The following is a 16,079-nucleotide window of genomic DNA, read 5'->3' as shown; positions in this document are numbered from 1 at the left end:
CCAAACTTTAATATTTATTATGCAACAACTGGAAACTTTCCCATACTCCATGTCTACCAAAATGAAATCTCTTTTGTCCAAACTAGGTTTTATTGTTGAATGTTAGGACTGGAATGAATCTGGATCGGGAATGCGCGTGAGCAACCAAATTCTTCTAGCAGAAATCTGAAATCCACGTTTGCTCTCTAGTCCCGGTCTGATGATTAGTTTATTTCTTTGTGAAAACAAAAGGGCTTGAGGAAACACAATTGTGGTGCCATCCTTTAATTATGAAGACCCAAACCACCCAAGAACAAAAAACAAGGTACATAACGGTACTCAGAGATTATACTAAAACCTCACTTTATTGAATACTCATTAATATAATTAAAGGGCTTTTCTGGGGAAAATATTTCCATTGATTTCAGTGAGAGCTACGCTTGCAATTACAAGCACCAGCCACTACACAGGGGTTGGAGCAGTGGCTTCCATTGCAACCCCTGTGTATTTGCGGCACTGTCAGCGACACACATTCAGCTGATCGGTCAGGCTGCAGAGCCACGGACCCCAGCTGATCAACTATTGATGACCTACTATGAGGATACATCATTAAAAGTATTTTCCACGGAAATCTTTTAAAGTTAGGATATCCTAAAACAGACCTCCCCACGTATGCACTGTAATTCATGATAAATAAATGTAATAATTATAATCCATAAATACTAAAGCGCAACGTTCCTGATTGCATGATTCATATCAAATATGTAAATAATTCTCTAAAATTCATGTGATTATCTCCAAGTGCGAAAAGTGCCAGTTATTATCTCCTTTGATTGGTGAAAGTCACTCATCATGATAAGCCATATTTTTATCTTTATCTTACATATCTTCTCTTAAATGACGAGGATAGCTATGTATGTAAATTCCCATGTTTCTCCCTATACATTACTCTAGAGGGAGCGCAGATATTCGCGTTCTGATCAATGTAAGATGTTCATCAGACATCACTACCCACTCTGACCTAGGATCTCCATGTACGGGTGTTTGGCGGCAACGCAACGAGCCATGGCGGAGCTCGCATACCGATGAGGCTGTTTTATATTTTGGCAGGCAAGGACTATATGGCAAAAGTGCTTGGAAGTTTATATAACATAGCCATCTTGGAGGTACAGATTTTCCGAAATGAATACAAGCATCTCTGTGGATACCGATACAGTGGTTATCCATAAGAGCATAGAAGTGGAATAGCTAAATATACCCTTCTCATTGAAATGGTGTTTGATTTGTTACAGAAGTGAACTCTAGCCAGTGAGATTTATTGGCAGTTCCATCTATCCTGTCTGGTGTAGTACCCAAGTAGGAAATCCGGTAGTTAGCAATGCGGTTATCAACGAATGACGATATTTGGAAACCCACTGGAGGGGCACATTTAAGAATTTTTATGACTTATGAATATCTGATGACTTAGATTATTTACCCATGGATGGAAGAAGAAGATAAAAATATGGATTATTATGATGAGTAACTTTCATCAATGAAAGGAGGTGATCATTGGCACAGCATACATTTGTTAAGAATGTGGATTTAGGCCTCATGCAGACATGGATTTCCACAATGGAAGACCTGCGAGTCAGTGCGGAAATAATTTCTAAATGCTTACCAGTGATTGCGGATGTAATAGTTTTTCTGCGCAGAAGCACAGCGGATGTTCTGCGCGGAAAAAAAACGCAAGTCCAAAATTACTGCCCCCCCTCCTCCCCACCTCCCTGCTTGGTCTCCAAGCAACCAGAGAGGTATCTGCCTATAAATCTGCAATGCATCCGCAATTGAATTGCGGATGCATTGCGGATCACTTGCTTCCATAGAGATCAATGGAGCCTAACCGCGCAGAATCCGCGGTAAAATGGAGCATGCTGCAATTTCTTTTCCACACCCTGAATCTGCTAATCAAATCCATATGTGTGCGTGGTGCTGAGGAAGCTCCATGCATTTCTATGGGTAACTAGTACAGCGGATCTCCAGCGTGGTTGCCTGATCGCGGATTCCGCAAATTAAATCTGCCAGTGAACATGAAGACTTAGTCTTCATGCCTGCATTTCAGAGACCATAAATTAATTTCCTCTTATGAATTACTATATGCATTTGCTAAGGAACCTGTATCTGTTGCCTTTCACACTTGGAGATAATTACATGAATTTTTGAGAATCCTTTATATATTTGATATGAATGATGCATTCAGGCATGCTGTGCTTTAGTATTTATGGATTATGATTACTACATTTATCATGGATTACAGTGCATGGGTGGTGACATCTGTATCAGGATATCCTAACATTAATTATTTTAATAGATATCCAAAAAAAGTGAGATTTTAGTATAATCTTTGAGTGACTTAAATTACCTTCTTTTTCTGTTTTTGGTGATAATTTTATTTTTTCTGGCCAAATAAATTCTATTTTTCCATCACAGCATTCATTTGATAGCTAAGCAGAGAAATACACTTTGGTGGAAAAAATATTAAAGTTTTCCGCTGCAGTGAACACTGGGAGTTTGTATATAAGAGCAAATCATCTCACATCTGACCCAGTTATCACCATTAGAGATGAGCGAACGTACTCGGTAAGGCCGATTTCGCAATCGAGCACCACGATTTTCGAGTACTTCACTACTCGGGTGAAAAGATTCGGGGGGCGCCGTGGGTGAGCGGGTGGTTACAGAGGGGAGTGGGGGGGAGAGGGAGAGAGAGCTCCCCCCTATTCCGCGCTGCTACCCCCCGCTCCACCACGCCACGCCCCGCCCCCCGGCGACCCCCGAATCTTTTCACCCGAGTAGTGAAGTACTCGAAAATCGCGGTGCTCGATTGCGAAATCGGCCTTACCGTGTACGTTCGCTCATCTCTAATCACCATGTCTACATTCTGTGATGTATGTGTACATCTGCATTACACTTTCCACCATAGCTAAACTTGGGCTTCATCTACTCACACGGCATAGTGTCTGTAGATTTATTCAAGAGTATTTTGGTCAAACGCATTAAGAAACCTAGTAGGTTCTCAGTGGTTTTGACATTTCAATGAAGGGGACTTGGCCCATTCTACTTAGTTGTTGTGATTGGGTTCAGTCAACTGAGAAATCTATTTTGAATTGCCCCCTGAAAGCAGTATATATAGGTATGGCGCAAGACATCAATCAACATTTGAAAATCAGATTGTGTGTTATTTTATATCCAGCCCCCTTCTGTAAGAAATGGCCCAAAATACGTACAAATTAACCCAAATGCAGCACTTTGTAACCAGCTTCTAACGTAAATGATTAGCGAAAGTGGAAAGCGTCTACTTTAATGGCGTTGGGCTTCTTTCACATTACATTTTAGAATTGGTTATGGTTTAGAGATGAGCGAGCATACTCGCTAGGGACAATTGCTCGAGCGAGCATTGTCCTTAGCGAGTACCTGCCCGCTCGGAAGAAAAGGTTTGGGTGCCGGCGTGGGTGAGCGGTGAGTTGCAGGGGGAGCGGGGGGGAGAGAGGGAGGGAGAGATTTCCCCTCTGTTCCCACCTGCACTCCCCCACCGCTCCCTGCCGGCACCCGAACCTTTTCTTCCGAGCGGCCAGGTACTCGCTAAGGACAATGCTCGCTTGAGCAATTGTCCTTAGCAAGTATGCTCGCTCATCTCTATTATGGTTCTGTCTTTGGTTTCCACCTTTTATGCCAAGATTTGCATAGAAATGGAAACCTGGATGGAACTTTAGGGTTTAATCGTTGAAACGGAGACTTTGGTGTCCATGTCACGTTTTCCTTCCCTATTAATCTTTTTAGCTAGATCCAAAGTGCCATCCTCGGAGGTCATAAATGTAAGGAATGTGTTCAGGACGTGAGTCGCACATATACAGTGCAAGAGCATGCTACATGTCCAGCATGAGTAGCATGTCTTCAGTGGGTTAGTGCAAGTGTGCATCATGTGTTCTGTGTATTACTGGGGCATAAGATAGTAACATAGTATGTTAGGCTGAATGAAGACAATGTCCAACTATTTCAGCCTGTTTCCACCCCACCTCGTTGATCCAGAAAAAGGCAAACAAACCCAATGAGGCAGAAGCCAATTAACCCATTTGGGGGAAAAATTCCTTCCCAACTCCATAATGGCACTCCGGATAATCCCTAGATCAACCGACATACACTTCTTTCACAAGGGGTCATTGCAGTCCGTTTAGACTTTTGGCTCTTTTGTGAGAGTATTAAAGTCAATTTGAAACCCACAAAGGGCTGAAGAACCGCTGTGTCATATGGGAGTTTACCTTGATAGCCGTTCACTTTTGTGGTACTTGGAAAAGACAAAAATATGCTTTTCCATTATAAAAACAGATTACATTTATTTTGCCCAATCCGTGCTGCTCTCTGATATTTCCCTGGTATACTGATGTCTTTGACAGATGTAGTGCACAGCTTTGATGTGAACTTTTTTGTTTTCCTCTTGAAGTTCTCACACCTTGTTTTCTGGTTAAAAATGTGTTTTCTTCAATAGACCAAAATCACAAGGCTGACAATGTGTTATTTTATATTGTATTTGGAAAAAGACCAAGTGCACAAATTATTTCTTGAGAGAAGTGTGATAGTATTACAGCTGTGACTCACCCAGTAAAAGATTGTTAAACTAGTTGGGAAGAAGTCTAGGCAGCGTCTTAGTTGATCTAGCGATGAGCGATGTGCATTCCATTATTACTCTGGTAACCTTTCTAGCCTCTGCTTCAGAGCTGCATAAGCAAATAAGAAAATCATGCAGAGCTGGTCCAGATGCAGTGGTCTCTTATAAGGTAAAGAGCTGCACAAATAAATTAGGACTTTTAACTTGTCAAAGGGGTTGTCTGGTTACAATAGAAGTTTATAAGATAAGGTAAAGTCCCCCCCATGCAAGCACCGAGTTATCACTGACTCCTTTGGTGACGTCACATCGTGACGTGTTCTAGGCTGTTTTTGCAGGGTGGTTTGCCATTGCCTTCCCCAGTCAACGCTTTACCTTCCCCTAGCAAGCTGGGTACTCATTTTACCGACTTTGGAAGGATGGAAGGCTGAGTCAACATTGAGCCGGTTATCTGAACCACGTGGGGTGAATCCACAACCTTCAGGTTGTGAGCAGGAGCTTGAGAGTGCATTTCTGTGGAGTTTATAAAATTTGATCCAAATCTGTTAAAACAGTAAAAGCAGCTGTACTTCCCTAACCCTAATCTAGTGCTACAGCCCCACGGTCCTCCTAGTCTTTGTTGTGGAACGGACACTATGTGACCACTTCAGCCTATTGGTGGCCACAGCGGTTAGGTGCCAGATGCTGTGCGCAGATATGTCCGGAGAATGGCACCCAACCATTGCAGTGGTCATGTGATGTCCATTCCACAACAAAGACTAGTAGAACCATGACACGCAGAGCTGGGTCGCCGGGGCTGAGGACAGTTAGCTACCACTGGTCTTATTGTTTTAACTAATTTGGATCACATTTTAAAAACTCATATTGCAACCAGAGAACCCCTTTAAGGGTTGTCTCAAAATATAATAATAACCATGCTTCTAAGGAAGCCACAGGATTGGTAGAATGAAGAAAATGTAGCACTTTATGATTTTAGCTGTCATCATGATTTCTAGAATAGTCTTCATCTTATTGGTCATCCTTTTTTTTCCATTCAACTCTTTCGTTGTCTTAGAATAAGTCCACAAGAAGAAAAAATGTAGCTACTGTCTTCTATTTTTAGTAATATTTGTAGTTGTCTCTTTTGTCACATCAGTCATTTCTGAATTGCACAGAATGTATATCTTTAGCAAATAATAAAATGAATTATTTTTGCAGTACGGGAAACCAGAACAAGAAGAGGAAGGAAGGAAGAGATACGAAAATCAGAAATTAGAACGTTTAGAAACCAAACAGAGGAACGGCGAATACTTTATGCCTGTCGTTAGCCAAAGTAAGATATTTGTGTGTTGTACTTTCTATTATACAAAGTATGGTCTACATCACACCACGACTTGGAAACCTCTGTTCTAGTTTCATATTTCTCAACATACCGAAGCGAAGTACCTTCTAATAAAAATAATTGCATTAATGTATCCCCAAGCCTATGATCATACATGGTGCTGCCTGGTAAAATAACAGAATGGGGACAAATCAAGTATCTCTCACTCCCCTTTCCCCTTCCGAGACAAGGCATATACCCCTTGGGGTACAAGCACCACAGGTTCAAAATGTAGATTCTGGAGAATAAATTGCCACTGCTTCTAGGTTGCCAATACTTTGGCAAATTGACTTAAAGGAGTTGTCCCGTGATAGCAAGTGGGGTTATACACTTCTGTATGGCCATATTAATGCACTTTGTAATGTACATCGTGCATTAAATATGAGCCATACAGAAGTTATTCACTTACCTGCTCCGTTGCTGGCGTCCCCGTCGCCATGGTCCGTCTAATTTCAGCGTCTAATCGCCTGATTAGACGCGCTTGCGCAGATGGGTCTTTTCCCTTCGGCTCGGCTCGGCAGCAGCGGCGTTCTGGCTCCGCCCCCTTCTACGCGTCATCGCGTAGCTCCGCCCCATGACGTGTGCCGATTCCAGCCTCCTGATTGTGCGGACGACTCTCTGCATGACCGTTTCCATTGCCGGCCATGTGTTCTTTCTTCTGGCCGGTGCGGAGAGTCGTCCGCACCTGCAGTGCAATGACCTTATCGTGCAGAAACACGGGCGGATCGGCGCCCGTGTGACTGAGCCCTAATGGGGATAAGTAATGTGTTTAATTAGCAGGACTTGGCTACCCTTGCAGAATAAAGTTTTTATCCCATGTTCTAATATCTAGTTGCATTGAATGTATTCTGTAGATTTCTTTTTTTAACTTTCCTCGTTTCTGGCTGAAGGCTGCAAGTCAAAAGATAAGTGTCTGTTCTGCTACAAGGGACTTGTCAAGTTGTTATGTCTGCAGACTTGACTGCTGTATAAAAAGTGACGAAAAGCGAATTGATCTAAGCAGTTTCCCTGCTTTAGAGACAAGTATGACCTTTATTTTGTAGCTCGAGACCTTCTTGGTTATGTTTGGTCTAAGTCTATAGATGCTTTTATGCCATTCAAATTAAGCCTCACGCTTTTCTCTCTTTATCAGAAAAATGTAAAATGCGAAGACGCCAAGCAGAAGGCGTCAGAACGAGAAGCAAAAATAATTTTTAAGTATGAGGAATGGCTTGGAGATGATAACACTTTTGAATGAAAGATCTCTTTTCTTCCAAAGCAACTTTTCCCTCCCCGTTAATTTCATTTAGCTTTAAACTTCTAGCAGTGAAAACGATTTTGGGCAGTCGTACAGATGTTGCTTAGCAACATTTCACAAGGGGTAAGTAAGTTGCCTTGGTCCGCACCCTTACAGATTGCACTATCTAATAGAGGCATCACTATCCTATTCCATTTCTTGATGGCTCACAATGTTTAGAAATCCAGCACAAAATTAACCATTATAACCAAGCCATATAAACCTCCTTCTAAGGCTTCTTTAAGAGAACCTTTCACAAATAAGTACAGGTAGCGGACATGTACTCTTTACTTGTACCTCGTGCAAAGGTGTTAAAGGGGTATTCCATTATAAATATTTGTAGTATATCCGCAGGATATACCTTTAAAGAAGACCTGTCACGTCTTCTGATCAGTGGGTCCAGTTAACTTTGCAACCACACCCACGCTGACTGTAATTCACCTTTTTTTTTGTATATCCCCCCCACTTCGGTTCCACTGCACCGACTTTTGTTAAATTTGGCTTCCAGAGCTTTGAATCGATATGAATGGATGTCAGGTTTCTTCTGCTGAGTGACATCATCCATTGACAGTGAGGAGAGGAGACCACCCACTTGAGGTTAATGGTGGGTGTACAAAAAAAAGAAGAGGTGCGATACAGTTAGTGAGTCGGAGGCTGCAAGCTATGCACTCAACCCAGCTGATCAGAAGAGAGGTTGAGCCTTCTTTATGGTTCAAAATGTATTTATTTGTTTTATGCATATAAACTCAACAATAACATCATCCACTATGGTCAGGTTTTGACACTGCAATGTCTCATAGAAAAGTCTATATATTAATTTAATAAACATACTGAAAAAGAAAAATAACTTTGTCTTGGTTTGTTTGTACTTGCTTAAACTGATTACGTTACCAACAATAATTCTTGTGAAAACATCAAACTATGATGAAACAGAATTAAGAAGTAAGGAAAGAAAATGGGGGAGGGGAAGTATAAAACATACTCATGTGTATAAGGAAGGAGAGGGAGGGAAATTAGGGTAATGTGGGGGTGGGATATAGGGAGGGGGGGGGGGGGGGTCTGACCTTTTGCCGATTGTATGTGAATTACTAAATTTATGGTTTACTCACGGTATGTTGGGTGAGGTTTGTTGTGGAGGAGTGGTCCCGTTCGCCACCCACGCTAATGCTTCGGGTGCGCTGCGGTGCATGATCCATATGGACCAGGTGGCTAGGTAGCTGCTGCGTCTCATCTCGTCTTCCGCGCACAATTCTTCTAAGTGTTGTATGTTGTCAAGCGCCTCCAGCCACATCAGCCTAGTGGGTGGCGAGGTGGATTTCCACTTCCTGGGGATTATCTGTCTTACTGCTATGATGAAGAACCGTAACAGTGACTTCTTGGCCTGCGAGAGGGAACCTGGGAACATTGATAGTAGGGCGAGCTCTGGTGTCAGCTTTAAGTTCATTTTACTCACCCACAAATAGAGTGCACTGACCTCCTGCCAGAGGGGGCAGATCCCAGAACACGACCACCAAATGTGTAAAAAAGTGCCCTTCTCTCTCCGACATCTCCAGCAGGCGTCCGGGTATTGGGGGAAAATTCTGGCAATCTCCGCTGGCGTCTTGTACCACCTTGTCAGGATCTTGTAATTTAGCTCTTGTATTTTGCTTGATATGTTGATTTTGTGTGTTAGAATATAGGCTTTTTTCCATGACTCCTCGGGTAGGGAACTGCCCAGCTCCCTTTCCCATTCCCTTTCTAATGCGATCCCAATCCTCTTATTGCCTTCCTTTACCATGAATTGATATATCTCCGACACCCTTCCCTTGACTGAGCTATTGGTGATAAATTGGTTTTCAAAGGGCGTCATAGGGTCTTCTAGCAACTGCGCTCCACCTAGTGACCTAATATAGTGGCATATCTGCAGGTATTGAAACCAAGCTCCCCTCGGTGGGTCCCTACCCCCCAGGATCTCTCCCAGCTGTTTAATGATGTTTCCTTCATACATGTCCTTAATTCTAGGGATTTCTTCTGGGTGGTCGCCTATCAGGATGTCCACAACAGGGGAGCCATTATAGAAAGTTGGAATATCTATGTTTCCCACTAGCGGGGTCAGTGGCCCTGGTCTCTTTATCATGCCTGACTTAGTTGCGTGTCCTATCCATGCTGCTATTATCTCTTCTGTGAATGGGGAGAGTCCCTGATTTTTGAACTTTCTGCTGCCTGGGATCCATATTAATCCTGCCCCTCTACATGGGGCTGACTCCTGCTCCATTATTGCCCACCTTTTCTGGGTTCCATTCCGTGTGAGTTCCAATACCCGTCTAGTCAGTACCGCTTTATAGTACAGTGAGATGTTGGGTATCCCCATTCCCCCTTTTTCCTTAGGGCCAGTTAAAATCTTCCAGCTGCGTCTTGGCCTTTTCCCTCCCCAAATGTACCTCATCATTATTTTCCTAATTTTGTTTAAGTAGGCCCCTGGCAGTCTTATAGGTACAGTTTGGAGTGTATATAGAAGTCTGGGTAAGACATTCATTTTTATGGCACTAATCCTGCCAAACCAGGAGAGAGGGGCCGCCCGCCAATTATCTAAATCTTTCTCGAGCTTAGTCAGGAGTGGTTTATAGTTTGTTTGGAAGAGGTTTTTTGTGTCGGGGGTGATTATTATGCCTAAATATTTGATCTTGTCTTTTTTCCATCTGAATGGGAAGGTGTCTCTCATGACCTTTTCTTCTGCTTCAGGTATGTTTATGTTTAAGATTTCCGATTTATTTAAATTTACTTTAAAGTTGGAGAGACGGCCGAATCGCCGAAACTCTTCCAAGATGTTGGGTAGGGCTATCCTGGGGTTTGATATATACAGTAGCAGATCGTCTGCATATAGGGCCACTTTCTGTTCGCTGTTAGCCACCTGTACCCCCCGGATGTCTGTATTGGCTCTCAACGCGTTTGCCAGTGTCTCCATTGTTATGATGTATAAAAAGGGAGACAGGGGACAGCCCTGCCTCGTGCCGTTCTTGATTTGTACTGGTTTGGATAGCTTGCCGTTTACCCTTACTTTCGCTGAGGGGTTGTTATAGAGTGCCATAATCCATTCCAGGAACCTTGTACCTAGTCCTATCTTCTTTAATGTTGCTTCTAAAAATCCCCATTCCACCCTGTCAAAAGCCTTCTCGGCGTCAACCGAGAGAAGGCATAAGGGAGTGCTTGATCCAATAGCTCTAGATATGAGTGCTAGTGTGCGTACAGTGCTGTCCCCTGCCTCCCTACCCGGGACAAAGCCCACCTGGTCTCCATGTATTAAGGCCGGTATGTGGGGCTGCAGGCGACTCACCAACATCTTGGCAAATAACTTGGTATCTACATTTAATAACGAGATTGGCCTATAACTACCACAATTGGCCGGGTCTTTTCCGGGTTTTGGCAAGACCGTTATGATCGCCTGCAATGCTTGCGTTGGGAAGGGGGACGCTTTGGAGACTGCATTAAACGCCTCCAGGATCAGGGGGGCCAGGCGGTCTGCGTATGTTTTATAGAAACGTGGTGTGAATCCGTCGGGGCCCGGGCTCTTGCCAGCTTTCAGGGTGCCGATCGCCTCTTCCAGCTCTTGGGGTGTGAAATCGGCCTCCATTGCCTGCCTATCCTCTTGGGGTATGCTCCTGGGGGCATAGGCTTTTATGTAATTGTCCCTTTCCGTCTTGGGATCTCTCTTGGTGGCCCTCTGTTCTTCTCCCAGACTATATAATTTTTGATAGTATGTATGAAAGCTGTCTAGGATTCTGGTGTTGTCATGTACCAGCCCTTCTCCTGGTTTATCTACTGCAAATACATAGGTCTGCGGAGATCTGGGGTTTATTGCCCTTGCTAGTCCCTGGCCACATTTGTCCCCAAATTCATAGAACTTTCCTCTGAATTTGTCACGTTGACAAAGAGAGGCCTGGTCTAGGATATTAAGGATGTTCATTCGGGTCGCTGAGATCTCAGCTGCGGTGTTAGTATTTGGGGTTCTCTTGTTAGCCGATTCCAATTTGCCTAGGTGGGACAATAATGACTCTAATTTGGCTGTTCGTAATTTTTTAAGACGTGCTCCGTGTGAAATAAAAATTCCCCGGAGGACGCACTTGAGGGCTTCCCATTTCATGGGGGCTGCGGTAGTGTCTGTCGCATGTGTGGTTATGAAGGTATCTATTGTTTGCTGTATTTCTTGTTGACAGACCGCGTCTCTTAATAAATTATCATTTAGTCGCCAGCTAAAGCTCGTTTTGTCTCTTTGCCCATTAGCTAGTGATCCCCAGACTGGAGCGTGGTCTGACCACACGAAAGAGCCCATTGATGATGAGGGTTTCCTATCTAATAGCCCATGTGATATAAATAGATAATCTATCCTGTGGTAACTGTTATGCGCTAGTGAATGAAAACTGAAATCCCTTTCTCTGGGGTGAAGTGTCCTCCATAAATCTACAAGTTTAAGGTTGGCTAGCTCTGTTTTGATTCTGTGTGCTGTAGAGGGGGGAACCCCCGACTTACCCCCCGAGGAGTCACGGTCTGGGTCCATGCTGAGGTTGAAGTCTCCTCCAAGAATGATGTTGGATCCTTTTGCGAAGGCCGCCAGAGCCCCCAATACCCGGATCCCGAAACCTTTCTGTCCCTGGTTTGGGAAATAGATGTTAGCCAGAGTTATGACTTCGTTATTTATTTGAATTTTTAGGAACAGGAATCTCCCGTTCTTGTCGGATTCTGAGGACAGGAGTTTATGTGGCAGGCATTTGTGAATCGTTATGGACGTTCCTCCTGCTTTTTTTGTGGGATGCGTGCTATGGTACCAGGAGGTATAATGGCGGTGTTTACATTTGGGCACCTTGGACTCTTGGAAATGGGTTTCTTGTAAAAAGACTATCATAGCTTTCTTACGGTGTAGGTGGTCCAGGATCTGCCCCCTCTTGGCCGGTTTATTCAATCCCCTCGCGTTAAAGGTACTAAATGTGAGGTCATCCATTTTGCCGAGCTGCGAGCTGTCTCGGCTGAGGTCGGGGGTAGTGGGGTGGGTGGGAGGATGGGAGGACTGGGGAGGGGAACATGGGTGAAGAGAGCATACTGTTAGAAATAAAAAAAAAGCATGAAGGAAAAAAGAAGAGAGTAAAGAAAAAAAGGCTTACGGTTCGAAGCCTTGCGCTGCGCTAAGATACAGCGCATGCTGTCTGGGTGAGCTACTGGCTTGGGTGTAGCCAGTATTCGCAAAAAATGCGATTGGTCACCCTTTGTGGGAAGCGCGGGGGTACCGGCAAGAGGTTCGCCGAGCCCCCGCGTCCCCCACCTGGGCGATCTGCGTGTAGCAGCTGCTACTGGCCCTTTTCGGGGCCATGGATGAAAATCCCGAGGCACCGGGGACTATCTTGCGTTGTTCTCTATTTTAAAAAGGGAAGGAACGGTTGACAGCGTAAAATAGAGAGTAGGGACAGGAAAGTGAGTTGAGGAAAAGTGATCTTAGTTGCGGCTTAGAACTATCAGCTCTGTGGAGAGTCCTGCGGGCTTGGTCTTGTTGTAGGGCTATCAGTCAGTAATGCCTGATGTCTTCTCCATCTTGTTGCGTGAGCTTGTGTGACAACATAATATATAAGCCTGAGTCTCTGCCAGGATCTGAGGTCGTCTGGGGAAACAACTGGAAGAGTCCACGTAGATGGAGTCAGTTAACCCTTCTGTGTGTGGGCCTTGTTGACTCAGGCGTTCCTATCCGTGTGGGTTCGCTTGTCTCGTTGGGCCTTTGGTTGCACGGTCTGCCACTGTTCTTGGGATGTTGGGGCAACAACTGTTGGGACCATAGGCCAGTCTGGCAGGGCAATCATCGGCAATTGTAATGTCCCCAGGAAATTGGGAAGGTCACCTAGGTTACGAAAAACGGCCGTTTTCCCATCTTTTGTGGCCGATAGTGAGAAAGGGAACCCCCATCTGTATGGGATCTCTTGTGTCTTCAATACTGTTAGCAGGGGTCTAAGGGCTCCTCTCATGCGCAAAGTATGACGCGCCAAGTCTTGGAGGAGTATAACGGGTTTGCCGTTGTGTTGCAAGTCCCCTCTCTCCCTGGCTTTTCTGAGGATCGCGTCTTTGTCCCTGTAAAAATGGACCCTGCATATAACGTCCCTGGGTCTATTAGGGTCAGTGGGTCTGGGTCCTAGGGCTCTATGGATTCGATCGATTTCTACTGGGCTTTCCGTTGGTCGCTCGAGTAGCTGTTGGAAAAAGGCCTGCGCCCAAGCATCTAGGTGTTTTCCCTCTATCTCCTCTGGTAGACCCCTTATCCGGAGATTATTTCGTCGATTCCGATTTTCCAAATCGTCGATGTGCATAATGAGGCCCGTTATTTGATCGGCTTGCGCTTGTATTGCTTGCCTATGTGTCTCTAATACAGCCGCTGTGCCCTCTTGTGCTTCTTCTACTTGCACTATCCTGTGGCCAAGATGTTGTATGTCTGAGCGTATACCCTCGAGTGCTTGCTTGTTGGATGTCTCAAGTCTCTGGAAAAACTCACTGAGCTCACTTTTTGTCGGTATCGCCATTATGCGATTTTTCCAGGCTTCCTCCTCTGGTTTGTCTGGGGGCCTTCTGGCCCCTTTAAGAGGCTGACTGGGTGGTGTGCTGGGCCTGGGAGAGTGTGTCCAATCAGTGTTTTCACCTCTATTAGCTGTGGGGGACTGAGAGTGTGTCCATGTTATGTCTTCACTGCTATTAGTTGGGGGGGACCGAGGTGTGGGGGAAGGTGAGCTGTACTGCGTGTATGGGCTGCTGCCCGGAGTACTCACTGTGCCCCCTCTCTGCATGGACCTCCTTTCTTCTGGTCGCCCTGCTGCTGAGGTGCCTTCACAGCTCTCCTGGCCCTTGATTACTTCGGCTGCTGTTCCTCTCTCTCCTGCTGCCTGTGGGACGCGGTCCTCTGTTTGCTCCGCTGCTGGTGCTTGCGGAGGTTGCTCCGGAGCCCGCGCTCCTGCTGACTCCGGAGCCCGCGCTTCTGCCGGCTCCGGAGCCCGCGCTTCCGCCGGCGCCGGCGCCATCTTTCTTCCTGCTGCCTCTTCCCCCGCTCCGTTCAAGAAGCGCTCTAGCGTGCCTTTCCCGCCGGCCGGCGTGCCGGTTTGTGATCGGGGGATTCTCCTCTTCCCCATGTGCTGTCTGAGCGCTTCCTTTTGTCGCTTGCCGGTGCCTCTGGACTGCGATTAAGGTAGGGAACGCGGGAGCCCACACCGGGTGCGACCTATCTCGGCATCCGCTTGGCCACGCCTCCATGAGCCTTCTTTAAATGCCTGATAGATTTGGGTTCAACCTCTGCTGCTTGCTTGTCTCTTTCCTAATGCCAATATACTTTATTAAAGAGGGCCAAGCCCAAGCCACCACCTCTCCATTGACTAATAGGCAGAGAGGATGGCTTGAAGCAGTGAAACAGGGCTCACGAGACCATCATTTTCCTATAGGTGAGGGTCTCCATGATGAGATCTTAAGCATTGAACTTGTGGATATGCCACAAATGTGTATTATGGGAATATGCTTTCACCAGAACAGGTCTCTTCATTTGGTCATGAACCAGGAGGTTCAGCCCTGCCCACTAAACAGGCATTTAAAGTATCCATCATGGATGTAGAAAAATTACATTAAACTGCATTGATTTTCTATTAATTTATAGATTTGAAACCATTCAATAGCTATAAGACACTTTAACATGTAAAGCTTGTAGGTTGTCTTGGAAAAAAAATGCCAAATTAAATCCAGTATTATAAACTGAGACCCTAAATCTACCAGTCGCAGAGGGAACGGGCGTCATCGGCAATTCTTCTAGGTTTTATTTTCTATTAAGACTCCAGTAAACAGAAACCACATGAATCTGATCTGATGTTCCAAATAGAGCGTTTTATTACTTTGTACCTTGAGAGTGAAGTTAGAGATCTCTGTGGTAACCAGATCTTGTATACAGCTGGCGCCAGTGTTTATTGCCGTTCCCGTGGGTATTGACACTGGTAGGTAATACAAAAAATACCGGTCATTTATATAGCAGAAAGTCTAATCTGTACTAGATAGAGATTGAAGCTGTCATTGCTGCCTGACCTGTGGATTATCACTCTGACTTCTATCTGAGATTTTTTTGTTTCTCACTTAAAGGGGTATTCCGGTAACACAAAGTTGCTATCAAATCAATGGCAATCAAATATTATTAAAGTTTGTGATGCAGTTCTGCTTTGGATTTTGTGTCTGTAACTCTAAAAACCATTACCTTCTCCCGGCACTTCAAAGGTGTTTATTCACATGTTGACTTGGACACAACCTGTAGGCATTCCAACACTACCTATCAGGCTTGCTTAGTAGGAACCACCAGGGATGACTTTATTCTGTTCAGCTTTCGAGACCGAATTGCTGACCAATAGCAGGGTCCCATTTGTCAGACTTTCACCAATCAGATATCCTATGCAATGTCCATGGTGGTAATACCTTTATAGTATGTTTAGTAACCGATTATTTTGGTCTTCCCGGTAGTTCCCGTAAAAATGATATTGGGGCTGCTCATCTAACACTGTTTGATAGTCCAGAATGTAATAGAATCCCGAAACTATTAGTTCCTATTAATGCCAGATTAAAAGAATTTTGCAGTATTTAGAAGACCTTTGCTTATAATACTGATATGTCTTTTTTTTTGTTCATAATGCTATTGCTTCAGACAGACAAAAGAAAGGTAAGTGATCACTAAACGGATATTCTGATGCTTGTTTTAGCTGAGTGTATGAAAAACGAATAAAAAGTTTAATGAAAATATCATATGGTCTACAACAAAATGGAAACTTACATTGGAAATTAAAGAGTTCTTAAGT

General features: G+C 44.6%; 1 protein-coding gene across 5 annotated transcripts in view; it reads left to right on the top strand.

Annotated features, from left to right (window-relative positions):
* The window catches only part of ACOT7 (acyl-CoA thioesterase 7), a 176,990-nt gene that overhangs the window by 86,830 nt on the left and 74,081 nt on the right, over positions 1-16,079 (top strand). For all 5 annotated transcript variants that reach the window (XM_066607329.1, XM_066607327.1, XM_066607331.1 and 2 more), the window contains one exon: positions 5,816-5,930. In XM_066607329.1, coding sequence (XP_066463426.1) covers positions 5,816-5,930 — 115 coding nt within the window. The remainder of the gene's footprint in view (positions 1-5,815; positions 5,931-16,079) is intronic.

Source organism: Eleutherodactylus coqui, chromosome 6 (assembly GCF_035609145.1).
Source record: "Eleutherodactylus coqui strain aEleCoq1 chromosome 6, aEleCoq1.hap1, whole genome shotgun sequence".
NCBI classification, from domain to species: domain Eukaryota; kingdom Metazoa; phylum Chordata; class Amphibia; order Anura; family Eleutherodactylidae; genus Eleutherodactylus; species Eleutherodactylus coqui.
Note: the sequence above shows the minus strand (reverse complement) of the source record. Positions and strands in the feature narration are given on the sequence as shown.